Source organism: Neodiprion fabricii, chromosome 4, assembly GCF_021155785.1.
Source record: "Neodiprion fabricii isolate iyNeoFabr1 chromosome 4, iyNeoFabr1.1, whole genome shotgun sequence".
In the NCBI taxonomy this organism is placed as follows: domain Eukaryota; kingdom Metazoa; phylum Arthropoda; class Insecta; order Hymenoptera; family Diprionidae; genus Neodiprion; species Neodiprion fabricii.
Genome location: NC_060242.1, coordinates 33,320,749 through 33,344,677, shown reverse-complemented (window position 1 = coordinate 33,344,677; position 23,929 = coordinate 33,320,749). Strand labels below are relative to the sequence as shown.

Sequence of the window (23,929 nt, the reverse complement as noted above, 5' to 3'; positions counted from 1 at the left end):
GTTGTCGCCACCCGCGCAAATGCACCAGTCGTCTAACAAAGCAAACATGGGTCCATTTTAGAATCTCCGGCCTTTCTACTCGAGCACGGTCGGGAAAACGAGTCTGTCACAGAGCCGGGGGAGTGAAAATTTTTCGCGGAACGGCAATTCTCCGCTGGAAAGGGTCCACCCTGCGGAGCTTCTAACGAATAAACGAGGCCCCGCAGAATTGGGGCAGCGAGTATCACCTGGGTCGGCTTTGATTTGCGGCGTGTCGTTCAGTCGATTGCCTCCAAATTACGTCCAGCACTCCCGGCATCGTGTTGGAATGTCCAATAGCGGGCATCGCTTGACCGTTTCAATTCCCTCCGCTCACCTCCGCCGCTCTCGTTGACCCCGGTGCTGATGCCTCATTGCATCCAAACGTGCTATAAATTAAATGAATCTGGTTAAATTGTTGTCGAGAACAAATTCCGGATTTTCTGATATTCCGGTGCAGGTCCGACCGCTCGTCGAAATTCAATCAGTCGACGGTTTGTGCTCACGATCAGAGCCATTTAAAAATTAGGAACAAAAAAACAAATCGAAGAAAAAAAAATGGCGTTGGTGAATCGATCGATCAAGGCCTAATTCGCCCGGACGAACAACGAATACTTTCGGTCTGCTCAACGATTGTAGGTTCGTGTCAAACAATCCGCGTCAGGTTTCGAACCGCGATACTGTGATAAGTTTGGGGCTGGGCAAGGCAGGACTTGCTTTCGGTGAAACTTTGGAAATGGAACTATACGACCACTTGTAATTACGGCATGATACTCGTGGAAAACTTGGTCGAACTTAGTCAGCAGTCGGCGGGGGTCGTCTGGAGTCCCGGCGCGATATCGAGTCCAAAATTGCTCGAAACACGCAAGTTTCGCCGTGGCTGCCAACCATTGTCGAGGAGCAAGTGCCGAGGCCCCCGCATCTTTCCGAACCGGCGATCTTAGAGCCGGTACCTTTCACGGACCGTTTGAATTCGCAGTTTCGGATGATGCGGAACCCGGTGGAAAGGGAGGGACACGAACGCGCGGTGGGAAAAGCGAAAACGGGAGGCAACAGAGGCGGCTTGAGTGCCTCTCTCGTTCGCCTGCTCAAATATTAAAAGGCAATATTCTCACCTGGTCTACGAGGATGTAAAACTCGCCTAATAGGATCGTAGCGGGATGCTGATGCGGCCTTTATCGCCCGGATATATATACACGCACCGCGCGAATACCTGCCAGCTTAGCAATATTGCGAGTTGTTGCAGGGATTTTGCGTATACGTATTATATTCAAAAGCTGAAAATTCCATCCTCCAATTTTCCCCATCCTTGTCGAGCTCCGCGGCGGAACTTCACCTCTGTAACTAACGGCCGGTTATATTCTCTGACGCGAACACCCTTGTTAAACGGCCATTCGAAACGCCGCGTATCCTCGCCATTAACCTAGCCGCAGGGGGTAACGAAGACCGGAAAATTTGAGACTCCTTGTGAATATTGTATCATATGCAGATTACACCTGGCCTAAGAGATGAGAGATAAGTGGAAAGAACGGGATGACGAAATCCTGAAGAATTGCAGATATCGTCCCATTCGAGGTGTCGATGTTGCTGCGAGGCAAATGTGCTGTACTCCATCCGACCTGAGGGAATTTTGCTCAACAGTTGCGTTCACCTTTCTGTTCCAGATGCTGTGAGTCGCGTTACAGTCTCAAAGGCGAGGCGAGAGAGGCGCGGAAAGTACTCATCTCGAACGATGGAAGCTCTCGTTGCAGCTTTTATCATCGCGTTCGCTCTCTTCGGCAACTGCCTTTGCGTCGAATGGCGACACAGCGCGGTGCTCGACAACAATTTCCTTGTCCTATGGACCCCGGGTGAGAAGGACGTCACCTTCGAGGTCCAGGTAAAGACTCTGGGCTACGTTGGCCTGGGATTTACCAAGGATGAGGGACGCGCCGGAGCTGACATGGTCATTGGCTGGGTCGACAACAATGGACAGGTTCATCTCCAGGTAAGATCCTCACCCCCATTATCTCGCGATTAGAGAAATACGTGGCGTCAGCCTTCGATCCGGGGCGGGTTTCCCGTCATCGGTCGTTCGGTACGAGAATTTTCGCGTCGAGCGACGGAACCTAATTACTGTAAAGCCGTTCAAGTTTAAAGGTGCAAAGCGCCCGGCTCCGGTAGTTGGCGCAAGCGGTTACATTATTTCTGGCTCCTTTTGTACATCATCCTTCATCCAGACATGCCGACACAATCGAGCCTGCATCGAGCGACGTGAAACGAACTCTGAAACATCCCGTTGCACTGATTTTTTCGAGGCTCGCTACCGTCGCGATCAGGTGTCCCGGTCAATCGTATGGTAATAACAGAGTCGAAGGTTATAACAATCCGCTGAGGGAATGTCGGTAATGATAGTCGTTGAGCTTCGGTAAGCATCGGGTGTCCGGTTTCAATCGGTGCATCGAACGGTAACGAATCCCACCAACTGCGGTCGAGGCGCCCTGTCATTACGCGTTATTGTTATTTTATACGACGACACCGTCGGTCGCGCGCCAAGGATCATCTGCGTTTCACCCCCCAAAATTCAGGACGATTATTTCCCTCGTACGCAAGCTACGATAAAACCACGCACTCAGCGGCAGGGATCGTCCTGCACGAATTCGCCGTAAAACGTACATCGCAAACGCGGAACGGTATAATAGAAGAAAGCAATCTTCCGGGAATACCGAGTGACCGCAAGCATCACGTGGCAGAATGTAGAGCCGCTTGCGAGATCGCAGGCATTGCAGCAGCAGCGTAGCGGAAGAGTCGGCAAGTCGCATATTTAAACGCGTCCGCGGTATGGCGTGTTGGCTATTTTTTCACCACTTCTATCGCCGTCCATCGCGTCTCTCCGTTCCATAATGCATGCCGGTCCGAGAACGAGCGTCGCTTCTGTTCGCCCGATGCGCAGGTCAGGCCGCAGGAGTCGCGGAACGCTGGGCGAATCTCCCGCGGTTCGGTTCTCTCGGCACAGTCGCGGTGCGGAACAAACGCAGCCGCGGGGCGAGCAGCACGACAACCGACCAATGGGAGTGAGAGGGCTTTTTCGTTATGATTGTAATCTTAGAACCAGACCAGCCCCGGGCATCTGGACCTCGAACTGACCGCGGGCATTCCCCGTACACAGCCGCCGCGGACACCTTTATAAAACCCATACCTGTAACGTGACTATTTTATCCGGCACCATGGGGCAGCGGCTCTCTTGTCTAGAACCACCGAGCGATCTCGACGCTGCAGCCGTAGGTAGTTACACACGTATAAGTCCATTCCCATTTCTCACAGTGACCAATATGAATAATTCAGTGACGCTTCGCGTGGCAAGTTTCTATCGCCGCGGCGAGTCAGGGGTGTTATTAACTTTCATTACAATTGTTAACAGTCCGGGAGCAAATTGGGCGGATGATATACACGCTTGACCCGATGCACTATATAAATTCTCTTGGTCCAGGTACGGCGCACACATTTCACCTTTCGGTAACACGGCCAGGTTTATACTACAACTATAACCTGCTTGTCTATGGAACATTTCAACCGAGTCTTCTTTCATCTTGCCACTCGGCACCCTTGTTATTCATTCTCTCCACGTCACTTTTATCTCTACGCGGTTCGTTTCCCGATTCCACGTTACGGCTTTCGAATAGTTTCGCAGATGTCCCTCCGCGTCCTCAGTCCCGTCGCCGTGATATAAAACGCGGCGCGACGTGATGACGAAAATAGTTTACTTTTACCCCGGAGTTTCGAGTACTTTGAACTCTGCATCATGCTGCTCTGCAGTGCGGTAGGTACTTGTTTAGCCGCGTGGATTCTGGCACATATTGTCGATGATCAAGGGAGGCGAGGGGCGGGTCAAAGACAGACAAGGGAGTCGAGAGAGCGGCGAGAAGCGGGGTAGAAGAGAGTTAAGGGAACGAGTGCTCTCGGCATAAATGAAAACGCCACTCCGTTTCTACATCAGGGTGGGTGTGGGTATTTCGTACACGTTGAAAGCGAGTTTAATGCACTTGGAAAATCCCTACGAGACTGCGACCGTCGCCTCGACGAATGCAATTATTTATTTCATCAAACGTTACCGCAGCTGTCGTCCCGCACCGGTGAATATAAAATAGCGAAATTATTTTTCATACCGTTCATAAATTTCTATACAGCCAAACGGCAGCCGAGACGCGACCAACGTTTGCGAAACAATTAACGTTTTCGTTGCGAAAATCTAATTCCCGTTCTATTCATATCTCACACAAATGACGCCGAATTTTTTCGACCTCCTGCCAGTCGGTCGCGCTGATACGGCCGGATTCACCGGCGCCAATAAACCGTAAGCCTATTAAAAATTACAACCATTTATACTCGGTAGGCGCGATAGTGCTGCGCGGCTATTGAAAGCCTCGGATTCAAACACAACCACCGTCGCATTCACGGTCCGGTATAACTGCATTCGTGTTGAATCCTATTCACCGTGCCGTCACCCAATCGCATCCCAATCCAACTCCGACTGCATACTCCTCGCGAGTTACAGCCATGCACCCTGTGCATGGGTAGCGAGCTACTGCAAGATACCGGGACGCAGTTGCCTTTCAATGGTTAACTGATGCGGTCGCGTACGATCGCTGTTCTCTGCAGCGTGCGGATCATGCATCCAGCGGAAAATGCACAATCCGGCGTATTTTATACAAGGATCGCCGCTCATTCTTGTTCGTAATGATTCCCAGTTTCTGTATCATCTTCGCACAGAGGACTGTATTTATGCGGCTATTCACTCGGCGATCCGGCTATTTTATATACCAACTTCGTACCGTGGTTGCGTTCAATACGTATATTGTGGACATAATAGGGAAGCTACGTGCGACGTTTTTACCTAGCATTGCAGGCGAACGAATGGAAAATAGTGTGGGACACGTTTTAGCCGAGAAAATTGCACGTTTCCGAACGATCGCGTACACGTGTATAGGAGAAGGAAGATTTACTACCGTCGTCCGAGTAAATGAAACTCCCGTACCGAACCGCTTTTATAGGCTATCTTCGAAATCTTTGCAGCCACCGCATTCGCGACGCGCGCCGTAATCCGATGTAAGATTAATTCGTACGTGCGGCGGCGGCGGCGGCCAAGCTCTACGTGATCCCGTTTCTAAACCACGGCTCGTCTCGTTAAGTGCCCAACGGAATGGCCCAAATAAGGCCCGGCTTTTTTCGGCCCCACTGTCGTCACCGTTGCGCGCGCGCGCTTCTCTAGCCCCAAGACTTACTTGGCAGCGCGTATAAAACGACGGCCAAATTCCACCCGCGCTCGCGGATTCCTGCTTCCCAGATTTACTGTCCGCACCCTTGTTAAACTCGGCTATATGTTAATACCGCGACGACGTATGCGCCTGTGTTACGCCGCTACCGCGCAAATTCACCGAGGCTTTAAGTCGCCGGCTGATATATCGCCGCATCCGTGCTGGACGTGCCGCCGTTCTTCAACTATCGTTTACTGTACAATTATTATACTCGCGGCCAATTAATTTAATTATTTCTCTCATACAATTGTTGTATACCATTGTATGAAATTTCGCAGGTGAAAAAAGAGAAGATATTCGAAGAGAAAAGAAAACTCGGGAAACTGTTATTATATATAAATTGAAAACGCGCTGAATACAAGGGACAAAGAACAGCGTGGGGAGTGTGGGATATTAAAGGAAAGAAAAAATACAATCGAAAACAATGGAATACTTCGTCAAGAAAAAAAGGAGTGAGGCTGCCGGGCCAAGTTTTGTGAAGAATTTACTCGACGCAACTTTCTGACCTATTTCGCGTTACAGTTGAAGCATTTTTTTCACTTTAATAATCTTTGTTTTTTTTTTGTTTTTTTTTTGTACCCATTGTTTTTTATTCCATTTTTTTCATTCCGCCCGAGACCCCTTTCGCGATAACCCAAACAGCCTGCTTGGATTATTCAAATAGGTTATCTACGATTTTAGGAACCCTCGCCGTTGCTCGAGTAACATCTGCAAAAAGCACTTGACCCTGGACGTGCCTGGTGGACGCACTGTACGTCGGCGAATGGCGGCTCGACAGTCTAAGGGATCGAGTATATATATGTACGCACACGTACCGATAAGCCGGTTGATATAAAGGGTAACAACGAGTCACCCGAGAAGCTGAGTTTTATTTTACCGCATTGCATAAACTTTGCCGGGGTATAGAAAATCGGGGAAAAGAGACGTACGTGTTTCATGTAGGTACACGTACCGAGTTATACCTACCCATAATACACGTGTGTAATGTCGGATGTGTTAGAATTGCACCGACTCGCGTCGGCGAGAAACATGCGGGGCAATCTCGCATATCCGGGAAAGAATAAGACCTCGGAGAGAAATTTACCCCGTATACGATATCCGAAGAGCGGTCGAGGATTGTGTATGCACGGACCTCTGTCTGCGGTCCCTCTACGCCGGGAGGGTAAAGGAGAACGGAGAGCGAAATAGAAGGTGATGGATCACGCCTAGTCTCGTGGATACGCTACAGATCAATATTATAACGCCAGCCGACTGACTAACTTCGCGCCGGTACAAACGTCCAGCGGCTACCTTCCTGGTAGGACGTCGATCATAGATCCGATAGTGTCACACACGGATACGTAAGGTGCGAAGGAACGACGGAGAATCTTGAATCTTGAATCTTGGATCTTGGATCGGGAGGGAGATGCCCGGACGTCAGATACGGGATCGAAACGAAATTAGGTCGAAGGAGTCTGCGGCGCTATCCTTTTTCGGCTCTCCGGATGAACCCTTCCTCTACTGACACCTTGATCACTTATGTCACAGAAAATTTCCACCCAACAAAGGATAAATATTTTGGCTCCAGGCTCTCGAATTTCTACCACAGTACGCGGCCTGTGTGTGTCGTTACACCGTGTAATACTTTTCTTCCCTGCTTATTTGTTCTCTGTAAAGCCGAAGCCTATCGGTCGACGCCTATCTGTTAGCTTCAAAGCCGAACGTTGCGCTCGCGCGGTACGTCCATAGTCAAGACGAAGTACAGCTGTCCCCATATCTTCGAGTAAAGAAGAAAAGAAGAGGAAGAAGAAGAAGAAGAAGAAGAAGAAGAAGAAAAAGAAAAAGAAGAAGAAGAAGAAGAAGATGAAGGGTTGCTGGCGCGTGTATACACGAGAGTACAATTGTACACGTACATGGATACCTACCCACATGTCGTAGGCACGTCGATATATCTTTTCACCCGTTAAGCCAGGCGCCGACGCCACCAAACGGCGTTGTCCTTATCTCGTCCCTCTAAATTCCGAGTCGTCGTTGTTGTGCCTTTATCCAAACTTTTGGCGAATGGTTCCGTTCCTTATTTGCATTTTTAGTCGATTCGTATGTACGATACTTGAGAACACCGTGATTCTCCGTTGCTTGTGACGATATGACGCGAACTTTGACCATGAGCATCAGAGATATTGTCAATGGCGGTAGACTACCTACGGCAAGAAGACCGTTATCGTCGTATGGACTTATGATTACTGCTTATCTGGTGAAATTTTCGGAAGAGGCACGAGCGACGTAGTTTGATTATGCTCAAATACCGCGCATCGACTCGCTTGTCGTTCAAACAAGCGTCGTCCGAGACCGGCCGTTGGAGGTTATATCGGTGGGTATCGAAACCTGATGCCCGCGCGTCTTATCGATAATCCTAGACACACACAGTTGCTTGTTGGTTTGTCGAGTGACTCGCGACGAGGCAATATGTAACCAGTTTATCAACTGACTTGGAGCGAGCGGACCTTGGTCTGCCGATCGGAGTCCCGTCCCTTCTCAGACTGGCTAATTGCGCCACGTTTTGACGTCTCGCTGGTATTTCCACAAATCACAATTCAGCTATGTCCGAGCTACCGTGAATCGGACGGCTTAGCAGCAAACACCAAGTCAGATCCGAAATTCTCGAAGCAGAAACACCCGATCGTCAGAGGTGACATCCGTCGGATCGGATCGGATCGGGGTCGTTCGATCCATCATGCTCGGGCCAATTAACCAAGCTGTCTCTTTGTTCCACATACATAATGATACGTTACACATGCACACGGCGCTCGTCGAGCCATAGGTTTGGAATGACCGGCAGCGATGTGAGAGATTGAAGAAACACGCTCCCACACGAGCGATAGCCCGGAATGAAGGCACCGCAGGCGCGTTTTGTCAAATCACGCCTTGTCATTCTGATATTCGTTTTAGATATTATTTACTCTGTGTCTCGAGCTGCTCGCCTTTTGAAAGAGAACTGATTTAATACCATTTCCATTCTAATTCTAGTTTCGTATCCATCTCCCCCCCGCGTTCCCCTACAAAGGATAACGAAGAACATCACACGTATATTATCCGTTCAGTGTGTTTCGTATTCTCGCGTACCTGCCTTCGGTACTTGACGCATCAGCTTTTAGGCCCGGTTCGGCTCCTGCCGCCGGTTGACAGGTTGAAGTACAGCTATTATACCTTACACGTGTTATTATTACGTGAACGAGCCAGAGGCTGGCTTCCTCGTCGACTCGATGGTAAAGATTCCTTGATATATCCGGACAAGCTCGCGGTATGCTGTAGTCGACCCGTACCGAGTCCGAACGCCGGCGGGCCGGCATCGCCGTCAGTTTGTGGTACCGCGCTGACACTTTGGTGTTGTGCTACGTCACCGGAGTCGTCGTATGTGGCTGTTTCGTTCGTACGGGCGAACATACGCGCGGCGTGGTGAAAGAGAGGAGAAGAGAAGAGAACGGGGCGCGAGGCTGGTCCACGGCCTGAGTCGAGATACGAGATCCTATCGCCCCTCTTATTATGACAATTTATTTGTCCCGGTTTATTCGGGCCACCGTCGACTGTTATTACCCAAGAGCCCAAGTGGTCCTGCAGGTCGTGCATGGTCGCGGTCGCGCCGGAACGGGACGGGGGCGACTCTGCGAGCTTGAGATATTATGTCGGTCCGTCTACGTCGCCCTTTGTTCTCTTTTAAGCCTTTCAAGTTTTATCTGAAATCTGCTTCAAAGGGTCCTGCGAGGCGCTCTTGAAACCCGCTTCTTCAACCAACTAGCGGAATGACGAATCACTGTCGACTTTACGGCTTGCCCCTAGTTCTGACCCACGCACACGCACGTGGACGACGTAAGCGACGCAGGTACGCACGGCGGACCGACTCTAAGATGGAACGGAGTTTCAGGCCTTCCGATCGTGTGTAAGTTACTCTCCAGATTCGTGAGTATTTTGGTGACGAAGAATGACGCTGAACTTACGTCGATTCATGCCGAAGTATAAGTATTTTTCTCATCCTACGGAGAATAACGGATGGCAGCCGGTTTCCAGTGGATGGTACAAAGCGGAGCGGAGGACTACACAAAGGATCAAATCTGCTGGCTTTTAAGGACCTGGCTTATGACGTAATCCTCGAGGCGAAACTGGCTTACACGGGCTGGACGGAACTGGAGAAGCGCTATACCGTACTCGCGACGATGAGGAGAGACACTCGTAGAATATACACGAGCGTGCCGCGATGTTCCCCGACACAGATAGAGAGTCTTGTTTCTAGCTGGCGGATGGAGATGTATTGCCGAGGAACCCCCTTCGCCTATTTCAAATCCACGTCCAATATCTCTGCGACGTAACAACTGCCTGAGCTGCAGCGTAAAGACGGCTTTGCAGAGTCAGCCGCTAGCCAGTTCTATAACCGTCCGACAAAATGTGCTAGTTTTTTCCACCCCTTGAGCTCCCCGATGTCCCACCACCCTTCTTCTTCAGATCGTATCAAACCGCTCTTTGTGGTTATATATATCCTGACGTTTTTCTTTCCTCTTTACCGTCTTTACGAGTACCTTGAAAAAGAGCGACGAGTGAAAAAAGAAACAACAGGTATTCCGGCAGACAGACTGCACGGAGGCAAAATTCCGGACGTAAGTACAAAGTCAGCGAAAATTGGAGACCGCCCCTGGAAGAGAGGGTTGATACGTGCTCCGTATTGACTGACACGTACCTCTCTTTGGGGCCTGAAAGCCGCGTGACACGAGGTCGCAACCACCGTCCTGTTTCTCGATGGCAATCTCGTGCTAATTGCGAACCGGGTTCTCGGAGTCAGCCGACGATAACGACTTGAGAAGTTCCGAGAAGCTCCCGCACGTTTGTCGAACCGGTAGCCGAGGAGGAGGACGAGGGCGCGTGGCCCGGAGGTATTAAGATTCAGCGATGCAGCTGAGCCTCGCCGGCTTTTCCCCACGGCCCGGCACGCCACTGATCTTCTTTTTACGACGGGGAGTTGCCCACCGGCATAAGTCATCTCGGACATTTCACGGTCGACGAGGTCGACGAGGACCGAGAGATGATATTTTCCGTACGGTACGAGGTGTTTGTCGTGCAGACCGTCACGAGATACGGGGGCGAAGAGTCGCCGCAACCTATCAACCGCGTCATCTCTACCGGAGTGATCTTATAAGGTGCAGCCGGGCAGCTGCCGCCGCCGTTCTTGCGCGTCGAGACGGTAGTCGAGTCCGAGATCGTTTCTCCTCCTCCTCCTCCTCCTCCTTACCGCGGTTTCCTGCAAGGTACCGAGGGTCCTGCGAGCCGGACCAAGAACGTGAATCTGTACCGGGGAATGATTCATGGAGGACGAAATTATACCGAAGGAGAGGCACACGAGGCGAGGAGGGGAACTAGTTATGGTAATGAGAAGATGCGCCGATAGCTTGCGAGTATACGTTAGGTGAGTGTAGCCAACCTTCCTACCTACCTACCTACCCACCGACCGGCAATCGTTCGCTGCTCCGCTTGGCAATGATCTCGAAATCGAACGAGCGTCCTATCGCGGCATCCCCCCTCCATTTCTACTCGTTCTCTTTCCTTCGTCCCATCCCGCCGCCGCCGTTCCGTAAGACAGGCATTATCCGAACTGTTGGTTGCAATCTGAGAACGGCCGCGTGCCCGCGTTGTTATACCGCAGGCACGGGTACGCATCAAAAATAGGAAAATAAGTCGCGCTTCTTTCTTTTGCCCCCCAACCCCACCACCACCACCGCCACCATCGTCCTCGTCCCCCGACCCACCCCCGCCGCAAAGAGTGAGGCGCTTGTTAGAACGCTACTCCCGCTCCGCCAAACATTCCCGCGTCTCAATTTCCCCCTTCTTGTTTTCCTCTTTCGCTTTGAGACCGCTTCTCCTTCTCCTCGGCTTACCACTCAAATTGGATAGCTCTCGTTGTCTATATACCTGTATACGTATATACATATACACCTGTAACGTTATTTCGCGTATAGAAAAGACCAAGCAGCAACGTTATTTTCAAACCAGAGTCTTTATCTGCGACGTTGTATACCAGCTGCACCGTGACAACTTCTGCACCGTCGCTTCTCGTTCACGAAGCGGAGATGGTTTTGAGACGGATCTTTAGTTTTTTCCTTGCTTCTCATCTCCATCGTTAGGAAGAAACCGGCAAGGTAATAGAACCTTGAGAGAAAGATGTAATTTCCGTTGGTTGATGATCAATACCTTAAGGTTGCGGTAGGTGGGGATTATCTGGTCGTTAATTCGTGTAGCTAACCAGCTTGCAGCTCCGTGCTACAGCTTGACAATGCCCTCGGAAAGCGTCTACAATACCCGTCACACGATCTTCTCAGCTGGACAATGCACACTTTTTTCCCCCCTTATACCCACCCATCAGGTTGTGGTCACCGAGCGAGGTGAACGATTGAATGACACGACGCCGTGCCTCGCGAGCATGGAAGAATGTAGATGATCCATGATTGTGGAAATATATGGGCAAGAAGCTCACCATTTCTGGATGACTCGATTTTCGGGCTAGAATGGTAATTTCTCTTTGCGCACCTACTCGGAGTGAAATATTATACCCACACGGTTATCTCGGTCACCGTAAAGCAATGTTGACTCCATTGTAGCCGTAAGCAGTTCGCGTGGTGATCCTGGTCATTCTTCAACGTCACTCGTCTGGCCGGTACGTACGTCGAAAGCACGACACCGGAGTTGCCTACTTGGCACCGACGAATGTTAATTGCTGGAATGAGTGCAATGTTTCGTGAGTCACGTTTGGACTGGGTGCGGCCTGCAGCCCTTGTGCCTCGTGACCTCGGTCTCGAGTGTACCTACTTTGAGAGAGGAAGGCAATCGACCGTGAAGCTAGCACCGATCGAAACGAGATCGAAGGTCTGATCTCCCTTCTTGAAATACCCGTCGATTTTTCAACCGATAAAGATAATTTTTCTCCAAATCGGTCGATATTCCTGTTCCCGATAATGGCTACTCTTTCAATTCCGACGCACCGTCGTATCAACGGCGTATATGCGAGGAGCAATCGGATTGAAATTGACCGCCGTGCTTCGATCGCCGGGGTAACGTCTTAATCGATTCCGGCTCGTATAAAAGAGAAAGTTTCCTTCCATCGGTCAAGTTTACATTTGTGAATGTTCGGCACGGGGCCCCTCCACGTCCGCCATGATCAACTTCGTTCCGCCTATAAAAACGCCCGAGTTACGTTGAGTAATGAAATATCATTGATTTTTCCACGAGTTTTTACCCGGCGCAAGTTTGTATCCGTTTTGAAACCGGGGCAACGCGTTTCCTCGCCTATACTCTGCACGCGTCGTATTTCAATCGCGAAATCGGGCCCCCCGTCTGTTGTTTCTGCGACAGAAAACGATAAAAAAAAAAAAAATGCGGAGACGTAGTGAAGAAAAAAGGACATAAAGAGGAAAAAGAAAACACGAAGCGATGCGACGCGGCGAAGACCACGAGTCGGCAATAAAACGGTGCGGAGAAAAAGGAGCAGGACATCGAACAGGCGCGACCGCGCAGCGAACAGTGTCAAGCTGCGAAGCGCAAGAAGAAAACTGGATTGAGATCGGCGTGTTTCAGAGCTGTGTGTGTGGGCGGGGGCGTAGACCCAGCCGATCTCCACGCCTGACAACCAAGACGCCTATTTCTGGCGCCGCAGAAACTCTCGATCGCCTCTCTTATACGTGTCCCACGGAGTGTGCGAATCCGGGATGTGGAATGCAGTTGCGGGACGATATTTCGGAATAAAATATTTCATGGAAGCAATCGAGTGTCTCGGCTCAGCTGTCTCCGCATCTCCGACGTAAAAACACATTACAAGCTTTTCTAGCTTTCAAGTTGAATGCGATGTATAGGTATATTTGAGGAGAGAGAGAGAGAGAGAGAAAGAGAAAAATACATGATTCCGATACAAATAATTTTTCAAAGATAAAGGCAGCGGGGTAGAAAAATTGAAAGCGGTTATTCTGAACGCATATTTTGATCGTGAATTCAGGCCAACGACTATCTTGTTATTATTACAGCCCCGTGAATGGCCTTACAACGAGCAACGACTTCACGCCAAGAGTCCCAACGTCGGTGTCTACACGACCCATTAGTCGAATTATCTCGAGATGCCGCAGCCACCATCGATAATAGAGGCTGGCTTTGACCACGACGTGGAATTCGAACGACCGACATTTGTGGAGATCTGGTTATAGGAGCGCGAGTTCCTCCTCTTTCTCCTTCTCATCCACCTTCTTTTATCCTTCTTCTACTTCTTCCCACGTAGCTTTGCCGCGTGTACAGACCCGCACGCGTATACACGTGTAATACGGCTTCGCGTACAGACGAGTAAACCCACGCACACGCAAGCTTACCGACTCACACGCGTGCAGTGCGTGTGTCTCGTTGTTCCTCGCCGACGGTAGCTGGTAGCCGGTAGCCGGGCCCTCCGGATTCCACCGTCCGTCCATCCGTGGGCACGCGTGGAAGTCGGGATGGCAGGCGGCCCTCCTTGCCTCTCTCGGCTCCTTCCCTCTCATCGCAAACGCGGCTCCCCATCGCTTAGTTTATCGTCGGCGTATTAAGTAGTGCGGGTATACGTCAGGTATGTGTATACGCATGCTTGTGCACGAGGCAACTGACCATCCGCCCTTCATCGCACTGCAGTCAAGCCTGATATCTTCGGTCGGCGTTCTTGCCGAAAGAAACCTGATTTTGTAAAGGCTTCGGGGGGACGGCCGGAACGAACGGGGCCTTGTCGCCGGCCGGAGGTATTGTACAGCAGAAAAGCTCGACGACTCGCTGATTGTACGGGTTCTTTTTTTTTCAACTGTCTAATCTTAATTGAAGTCGCAATTTTCCGGTTATACGCAAATTTGTAGTTACTCGTTTTACTGTACTTTTGCTGTCCATGAGACCCCGACTTTTAGAACCTTCGCTGTTTAATTCACAACCTAGATGCAGGGAAGTCTTCCTTTGCGCACCTTCAAGCAACCGACCGAAGAGACTCGTAACTCCGTTCCAGATATTTTATTCGGTTTGTTTTGTTCCCAAAGTGTATCCCCGTATAGAGTCCCACGACATGAATGACGAATCAATTATTCAATCGGTTGAAAACTAGCGGTGCTATGCAACCGGGACGTCATATATCGACCGTGACGTACTTTGCGAGGCTTCGACGATACAATTCTTACGACATTCTTCTGTGTTAATTCATTGAAATCGTTAATCGGTGCGCCCGATAGAGAACTAGAATCTGCGAAATGATATCTTCCTTCGGTATCTTGTCACTGTTTTGCTCCTAGCGTTGTTTTCGTGAGAATGATTTCACCGTGTGTGACTAGTTTTGTGCGGACTCGGCAAATCCGGGTGCGAGGGCGGAAATTCTTCCACCGAACAAGCTTCTGAAACCCGTAAAACCTGTTCAATTTCCGCAAACATAGAACGTATACCTACCTTTTTCCGTTACGAAGGTGTTTCCAAAACGGGATCGGTGCGCCTGAACCACCCATCGTTCCATTTTCGACTTCGAGGCTTTAGTTTGATATTCAGATATGTTAGATTCGTGCTGCAGTTGATCCTCTGGTTTTACTCCATGCCTGGAAACGCCGCGTATTTTCTGTTACGGTTAACGAACTTACGCGTCGAGCGCAAAGGCAACACAGGTGCCTGCCTCGCTTGTACGGTTCGCTGGAAATATATCGGAGCAATGAAAAATGTCAATTTCAGGACCGGGCAGAAGTCGTTAAAACGTTTACGACGGTAGTCAGAAGTGACCGACCACCAGTCAAACTGAAATTATGGAATATTCTGCGGTTGGCAAATCGTTTTTCAATAATTGCATCGTGAGCAGTGTGCCTGCAGAGTCCGTTCCGCGGACTTTTGACGCTTAGTGACGCCCAACGTTAACGAGAAAATGCCGCGTCGTAAAACCAGGGCTGAAACTTTCACCGTCACATTCTTACATAACGATTATTGTTGTCGGTGTGATATTCGCGTGGAAAAAAAATTCTTGGAAACGAATTTACGTGGGTGCGGAATACAAGCGAGCGTCGAAACGCAAAAACACCCCAGTGTTAAAGACGGAAAAGCGCGCGGTCTTTTTGCCACTCCTGTGAATGCGAAAAAGCTGGAAAACGGCGCGACGCCGCAGGAGACTTGTGCACTAATTGTCGGTACAGACCCACGTATAACACGTTTCTTTATTACGCGGTCTTTCGTTTCGCGGGTGTGCTTTTCACCTCAGTTTTCTTTCGATGCATTTTCATGAGGCTTGAAAAGTTTCCTCGTCAACTTAAGGAGACTCGTTTATTCAGCATGTAAGTTTCCTCGCGGGTTTTCATCTTTTTTTTTTACCCGCTGCACGGGCACAATCCGACTCTCTTCCCCCCCCCCCCCGGAACTCGGAAGCACGAGTCTTCACGTATACGTCCCGAAGTTAAAACAGGGATGTAAACTCGGTCTTGTCATGAAATGCGCTGAGTAAGTTTTAAACCGGGAGCTGAATTGGCCCGGCTTTGGGAACGCCGCATTGCTGCTGTATGTTACAGAGGCCAACCTCGGAAAGGGTGAGGAGAGTCGGCACGCTAGCGTGTGCAGACTGCAAGCGCGGTTCTAGAGCTTTCGGGCTTCTTTTTTCCCATCCATTCTTTCCTCCCGCCACTATTTTCCTTCCGGGTCTTCGCTATTTGCTCTATCCGCGCTCGTTGCAGCGAACATAGAGAGTAATTAGAAATTATTTACCCCGCCTCCTTGAAACTGCATCGCACCACGGAGTCTTATACATGCCCGGCTGTAGGTTACCCGGCAAAGATACAAGCTCCCGCCTTTGTCGGCGCATCAGCCTGGGTAATTCACGTCTCGGGTGCATTATAATTTACTAATAACGCGCAAGCTTAGGTTGTTACCTGTCGGAACGGTGTCGGGAAACGACGCTTTAAAATACCTCGCTTTACCCGCACCGGAAAGGTCGGAGAGAGAGGCCATTTCCTTCGCTTCCTTCCCGCCTGGCAGAGATTCCTTGTGAAGTTTTATACACACCCGGTAATTTTCAACCAAGATCCGTTAATATTACGTCAAGATTTTTCCCCGGGCCGTCGACGGGACGGGCACTGGTTTTTATATACAACGTACAAACAGCGTTTTAAGAGTAGTGACACTGGGGTGTTTCGCAAATGCTTGAAAAGCACCGACAAGCCGGGGTTTCTTATTCACTTTCTCTCCCTTTCCTTATCGCCCGAGTCTCATCGTCTCCTTTGCACGGATTCTCGCGCCAGATTTTCTACCCAATTAATAAACCTCACTTTGATCTTAATTTATTCCCCTACCGGTAGGAAGGAGAACGAAAAAAAGAACAGCAGAGAAGAAAGTTAAAAGTGTAGTAGCTTAGCTCGTACTCCAACTCCAATACCTTGTAAAGAGAATTCACTGATAAGGAACAGAGTGACGTGCGCGTCCCTTAAAAGCACTAGGTGGAATCTGGTAGCCGTAGTGGTATATGTATATCGTCGAGATAACATCTCCGCATTATGAATCTTCAAGGTGTGGTCCAGCGGGGTGGTCGCCTCGTCAAATTAATAATCGTTCGTTTTGGAATTTTACATGGCCGCCAGAGCCCTCGAGCCTCCGAACCGATTGCCAAGAGCATGGGAGATATCTCGTCGATAAACTGTAACATTACGTGTAACTGTAAATAACCGTTCAATCGCGTGCTGAGAAATGTCGATGGAATCGCTATCCATCCGTATTATCGAATATTGACGAAGGGAGGATGGATATTTAGAAGCGGTCTTATCGAGCCAATGGCTTCACCTTACAGCATACGCGTTTTCTCTTGTGACCGGTGTAGTTTATGTACGAGTTGCGTAACGTTGCCTTTCGGCATTTATCCGGAGTCTCTCTGCCGAGGGAAGAAGAACGAGGGTTTGATCAATGTTAACGGTATCGGCCTTGTCCGACCGCCTATGTATCTCTTTCATTTCTTCACCCGACTTTAACAATGTAGGATCACGCAGCGGCTTGGCCAACGCGCGTTTACGTAACTCGGAGGTGGATAATTGATCTATTTCTTTCCAATCGTGTTCTTCTTCTTCTTCTTCTTCTTCTTCTTCTTCTTCGACTCTCCTTCGCTCCTTTACGGCAATCGGAGCAAATCCTCTCAGCTTTGCCTCGAAAATGAAACCGCACACCTGACACGAGGTCGCGAAATTTTCCCCGCCTCGAGAAACGCGTGACGCGTTATTCCCACGGTGATACACTAATCCTCGATAATGGCTCTTGGGGTGGACGTTGACAGTTTCTGAGCCGTTGAATCGACGTCGGAACGGTGACGCGCCGTGTTCGGCGGGCATCCAAGAAGAGAGTGTGTATCGCGAATGTTAAACGCGGGTGCGTTGGCAGGGAGATTTGTCATTCAAGAGATTCGCCGACATGTCACCGGAGCACCGGCCCGCGGTATATCCATTGTATATTTATGTGCACGCCGCGCGGTTAAGGCCGACATTTATGCATAAACATCGCGTCTCGTATTCTCGGTAGCTGCGCAAGATCGTGCTCTGGCAGCGCGGTGCGGTGCCGTGAGTTCGGTTCTTTTATCATCCGAGCCTCGCCGAGTCGAGAAGAGGAGGCCTGAGCTAAGTGGCGGGGAGCCGAAATGGAAGAGAGACGATCGGCAGAAGAAGGAGGAGACGGCGAGCAGCTAGTCGGGCCGATCGTATCACTCTACATATCCCGGAGCAAAACCGTAAAACTAATGTCGCGAGAGCACGTCGCATATGAATGCGTTATTTGGACGTTTAACCGAGAAAGAAAACAATCTGAAATCGGATCGAGCCTGGGCTGTTCCTCTTAAGTAGGTATACCAGAAGGAGGAGGAGAGAGGAAACGAAACGTAGGGTTGATACGCCGAGAGCGTACCGGCGATCATGCGGGATAAAGAGAGAGGCGAAGGTGGAAAGCAATAACCCGTTATGGAGATGAGAGAGCCACCGGACAATGCTTCCACGGGAGGAGAGAGGGAGAGGCGGATCCGGAGGACGAGAACGGGCCTGAATTCATAATCCTCGTTCCTACGGCCGGCTCACAATGATCCAAATATGTTTTATGTATAACAAAACGCTTTTATAAATGTTTATCATTAATTTAAATATTATCTGATGCGGGTGGCATTCGGTGTGCATATACAGAGAAGAATAGGAGGAAGAAAAAAAGGAAGAAGATACCCGTGGTGGACCATGATCGTCAACCGTGCTTCTGGCTCCGGGATGAAGAATGGCTTTGGGATTTTTCACCGCCTTCCACCGATGCAGGATCCGCGCGTTCCAGCGATCCTCGTTCATCCCTCATCCTCTCTACTTTTCGCTCCTCATCCCATCCTCTCGTACCTCGGGCAAAAGCTCTTCTCATCCTGCACTTGCGGTACCTGCTCGCGAAGCTAAGTTGGGAATGAATTGAGCAGAGCAAAGCGAGCTCCGCTCTCTGGTGCCCCAATCAGCCTATGACCGACCACATTTCAGCTCTCTTTCACCGCTTTCTTCGGCTCGCAACCCTCTTACCCTAGCTCGCCCGCGGATATCAATAGCCGTTGGGTAGCCTTCAATCAGATAGAGAGCCGGGAAGAAGAGTCAGCACACGCCTGGACGAGCACCTACTTGTCTACTCGTCTGCCCCGAGGCTGCAGTTCCTTCTCGAAAGCTCACCTGCTTTTATCGATTTGATTCCGACCGAAATCGGCGTCACTGCTCGCCCTCTAGCTTCGCGTTTTACACGGGTCCCACCATCCCTCCAGGGTTTCAGTTCGAACTTGGAACTTGAGTAATTGCCAACCAAGTCTCCCGCTCCGTCAGGTATCGAACGCCGCCGGAATAGCGGTTTTCGCGTTTTAAATATCTTCAGCGTTCTCGCGTCAAGTCCGGGAGTACCAAGCTCCGCATTTCCTGCGACCGGAAGTTCAGGCTGCAAATGACGGGCCGAGTAATAGGGTCGCTTACGCCGTTGACAGAAGCGTCGTATACAAGAGCCGATACGCATATTACACCCTTCTTATTATCGTCTCCTAACTTGAATACAAGATCCTTGACACACGGGAGGAAAAGACGCACTCGATATCACGCCAAGGGAACAAAGCTGCTGTGGTATTCAAATGTGCCACTTGATGCGGCGACATTTTTGTGATGGAATACGAGATGGAGTGAAGTGGAGAACTGAGAAGCGGAGGAACGTGATGGCATTAACCTTGATTACTTCATTCGTATATTCTTTGTTTACTCCTCGTTAAGAGACCACTGAGACGAGAGACTACTTACTCTCACTTACCCACTTTGGACCTGGAGAGAATATTTTTTACCGCTGCTCTCGCCTCGCGATCCCGTATCGTGTTACTTGACGGGTGTAAAACTGCCTCGCTGACTCGGGAAGATCTTTACCTAATTTTTTCCCCCTTTTTTGCTTCCCTTTCTTCCTTTTTTCAACGGAGATATTTTCTTCATTATTATACTTTTACGCTTCAAGCCACTACGCCTAAGCAGCCGAGTTCAGGAAACCGGGCATTCGGGTATCCCTTCGAAATTATCCACGATTAGAATGTATTAAAACATCCGGTGCTAGTCGATCTCACCATCAGCCACGAACCCAGAAGTAATTTCTCATCTTTCTCAACGATCTCTTGTACAACTTTAAATGTACTAAATTCTAGGCTGCCATACCGACGGTTTACCGTCAGTTATCTCTTCTGACATGCCTGGAAATATACATATTTATAACAGTCAAATACACAGCTGCAACACAAATCGGAAGCAAAAAGATACCAAAGACTTCTTCCATCACGCGGTAAGTTCGTCAAATCCTTACGGAATCGTTATTCCTTGTTTTTAAATAATCTTTTGCGTCACACTCGAGCCGCTCACGTGTATATTTCGCTCGTCTAATTATTAGCTTCTTGCAGTTGAGTACAAATCATGAACTCCGTGCGAAGCTGTCTGCACATCGAAGCGCGCAGAGTGGTTGTCGAAACAATTTCAAGTCCGATAGCTGGGTCATTATAACGACCGTCCGCTTGTTAGGAGTTTCCAGCTGCTGAACTATGAGGTCCGAGGCTGTTTGGGATCATCCGGGCAAGCGACGATGAAGTAATTAGAGGCTAACTCGGCCGCGAAAACGGAGTTTGAGACGTGTCAAGGAACTCCGTAAGCTCATGGAACGGAATGCGAGCCTCATCGCGGAGAGGCTGTCCAGCTCTCATGATGCGCGGGTCCCCGGGTCCCGGAGGGCCTGAAACCACCCGGACCCCTCGCTGCAAAGGGTGAAAGTCAGAATCGCTGCATTCCCAGATGAGAACCGAGATCCCCGTCGCGGTGCGACGCTCCACCAGCGTTTATCTAAAAATCTCAAGATCTCGTCTCGGTGCCGTGCCACCCGGGCACACACGTGCACCGCAGGGACGAGATCTCGGAATTCTGGATCTCGGCTGTCGCTCCGGGAGGAGTTGCGTCAACTCGTTTGAGAAATATGAGACCGAATTAATCCCTTTATTGCGTTAACTGTTTCCATCTCGTTATCCCCACGCAGTCGCCTGCAGCTTCCTCAATTTCCACACACGGATCTGCAGCAGCAGATAATACCGACCACCTCGTAGCGTCGTCTTCCCCTTTCAATTCCACGCTCATCAATATTCAGCCGCAGCTTATCACTGTTTAGCGACGAGCGCAACAGAGCCGACCAAAAGCGCAGGTCTCGTCACCGCGGTGAATCCAAGACGACGCGCCAAGTCATGAGCGCGTCGAATCGGTCGCCCGTCTGCTCCGACACGGTCCCTGAGCCACGGTTATACCGGTCCCAAAAAACCGGCCTTATACTTCTTCGCGGTTCTCTCGTGTCACGTGACCCTCGTATTATATCGGGACCGCGACGTGCCTCGTGTTATTACCATTCGCAACACCGGCGTCACCCAAATCCGCGTTGCACGTTACAATCGTCGTGTCCGGACGCCGATCGGGATTACACGCACGGACGTTGAGCGATCAATGGCCTAACGTATGCGCGATCGAATGATTTAAATACATTCGACAAAAATCGAATTAACGCCGTTCAAAAGTCATCGAGATACACCGTGTATTGCCGTAGAGTTTTTCCGAGTATCGGAACATCGCGACGTCCTTATCGAATTTTTCCTACTGTAAAAACATGCTCGGTGGCTGTTTACTCGTCGCGCGTCGGTACGTACATACATCGGAGTAAGTATATAGATTTCGTTTCGAGAAATCGCTGCGTAAACATCTTGCCTTGTTATATTGTATCCCGCGACGTGGAACTCGATAGCGTGACGTTTGTACAACGGGTACAAAGTCGATATGTATTTAAAACCTGTGAACGTGCACGAACGAAATGCGATAAGCGTCCGCGAAACTGTTGCATTTATTTTGTACGACTACTATACGCCCCGGGGTGGATATTTATGCCACTTGGTGCAGAGTAGCTGATTGTGAGAGAGGCGCATCGAATTTCTCCATCACGAATCGCCGCGGCGTATGATCGACGTGACAAGTGGACTGATGCGTGATCGGTCCCGTATAATCGTTGTATACCTGGTGTCGAGTTATCGGGCTGGTCACGCCGATTCTCCAACCGAGTTATCGCGTTTATCAAGCAACAACGACAGGCGCTTCGTCGCATGTTCGAATCGCTTGAGGTTATAACATACAGAGGTCGATTCACTATCTGCATGAAGGTATATACAAAAAGAGTGGATGATTGTGACCTCTGCTTTTTGATCGTTTATCACCAGTTCGCGGTGTAACGCGATGTTTCATTCTCATTTTCGAAACGGTTGACCCGCTACATACGAAAATCATCGATATCGAAAAATTCAATATTACAGAGCATCGACAACTTGTGGTTACAAATTGCCTACTATAAATGACCGAGGAAGGGAGATTTCTTGAAACGTCAACCTGCAATCACGGTGGGTTGGCTCATGTCAAACCGTGAAACGTCTCGCGGGTCGAAATGATCAGAAAGTTTTGACTGACTGACATTATACCCGAGTCATCGGTAATTCTGTCGTAGTTTTGTACGCACTGTGCACGATCCCGTCGACGTTCTCGTACCGCCCTAAATGATCGGATAATCGTTGAAGTAACTTGAGCTAGCGGTCAACACTTTACTGCAGGCTGGTGAAACCGATGTTTTTTTTTTTTTTTTTTCTCGTTGAGAAAAAATGATCCTCTGATATTACCAATCGCGTTTCTACGGGAAATGTGACGCATTCGGGGAAACGAACGCGGAAACAAATAGGGGAGAAAAGGAGAGATCGACGGATATTGCGGTGACATCGAAACCACGTAACCTGCAGCGGATTAGGAACGAGTGTTTCTCCGGTTTCCGGTGAACAAGGGCATATGCGGCACAAAGTCGACGGTTTGGAAGGAGAGGCGCGGTAACGCGCGTGACGCCTGCAGTGGCACGCAACCGTCGCGAAGCTCTAGCAGCCACGGGACCGAATAAAATTTTAATAAAACCCGGGATGAAAAATAAAAACTCGTTTAACAGCAAACAATAGTTTCCAATCGCGCACGCCGCTTACATGGGCATATACATTGTGCCGTGAAACGGTGCAACGCCAACCCTGGTTAATTATTTCGAGGCGACGGTCCGGAATTCTCTGGACAAAAACTCGTCCTCCAACCCACGAGGATGTTAAGAAGCCCAGGGCGCAGACCCACGGACGCCCAACGTCGAGGCTGCACGTACCTTGTCCGTGTCCCATGGACAGCTGACGACGGTGGTTGGTTATTCGATCGCACGGGAATCAGTCTCGGTGAAAATTGTGAAACACGTCGCGCCGTTATATTGTTGTGAAAACACCGAAGAACAGCTCGGGATGACTAGGTGGTTGTATTCGGTACGTAAGGAAAGCTGTTTCGGAGCTTCTGAAACGATGCGAGAAAACTCTAGCTGCTGGCTACCTCGGCCGATGACGAACTATGCCCGGGTATATTATTCAGGTCTACTCGTCCGATCTATCGCCGCTGCTCGACCCAATTTTTCCTCTTACCCATAAATCTGGAACGCGTGGTAATCGGCACTAATTGTAAGTTTTGTCGCTGGTCTCACCCTTTAATCGCGCCTTGTTTGTACGACAACGAGAGGCCGCGATTCGGGACGACGTGAGAGCTATTACAAACGCAAAGGTGGTAGGGAAACGTCCAGGCACCAATTGTTTCGTCATTAAACGCCCCCGCGCCAGGATCGATCGATCTCGGGTCACGCATAGCGGGGGTGGTGCGAAAGCTTCAACCCGTCCTGGTGCTTCATCGAACTTTCACCCGTGGTGGTCGAGAGGGGTTCGCCTTATTACGAACGCCACGGGATTTTCCATAGCCGGAATATCGTAGTTTTCGATCGATGCCCTGTGCCCTCAACTGCTGCGACGCCAAGATCACACCTGTAGCTTTTCCCATATCCTCTCGAGGCCATCCGGGTACTTGGATCGCAATTATTATGACCAAGAGTACACTTTGCAGGGTGTGAAAACTTGTTTATTCACCGCAACCGAGTTCACGAGGCACTCTTATCGCACGACTCGGTTCGCTTCGGGGTCTCCGTGCGGCACAGGACACGCGAAT

The 23,929-nt window shown here is 49.9% G+C and overlaps 1 protein-coding gene across 1 annotated transcript in view; it reads left to right on the top strand.

The window, feature by feature from the left end:
- The window catches only part of LOC124179845 (MOXD1 homolog 2), a 91,663-nt gene that overhangs the window by 41,560 nt on the left and 26,174 nt on the right, over positions 1–23,929 (top strand). Inside the window, exon 2 of the mRNA XM_046564647.1 lies at positions 1,683–2,005. Within this exon, the coding sequence (XP_046420603.1) occupies positions 1,751–2,005 (255 nt within the window). The 5' untranslated portion in view covers positions 1,683–1,750. The remainder of the gene's footprint in view (positions 1–1,682; positions 2,006–23,929) is intronic.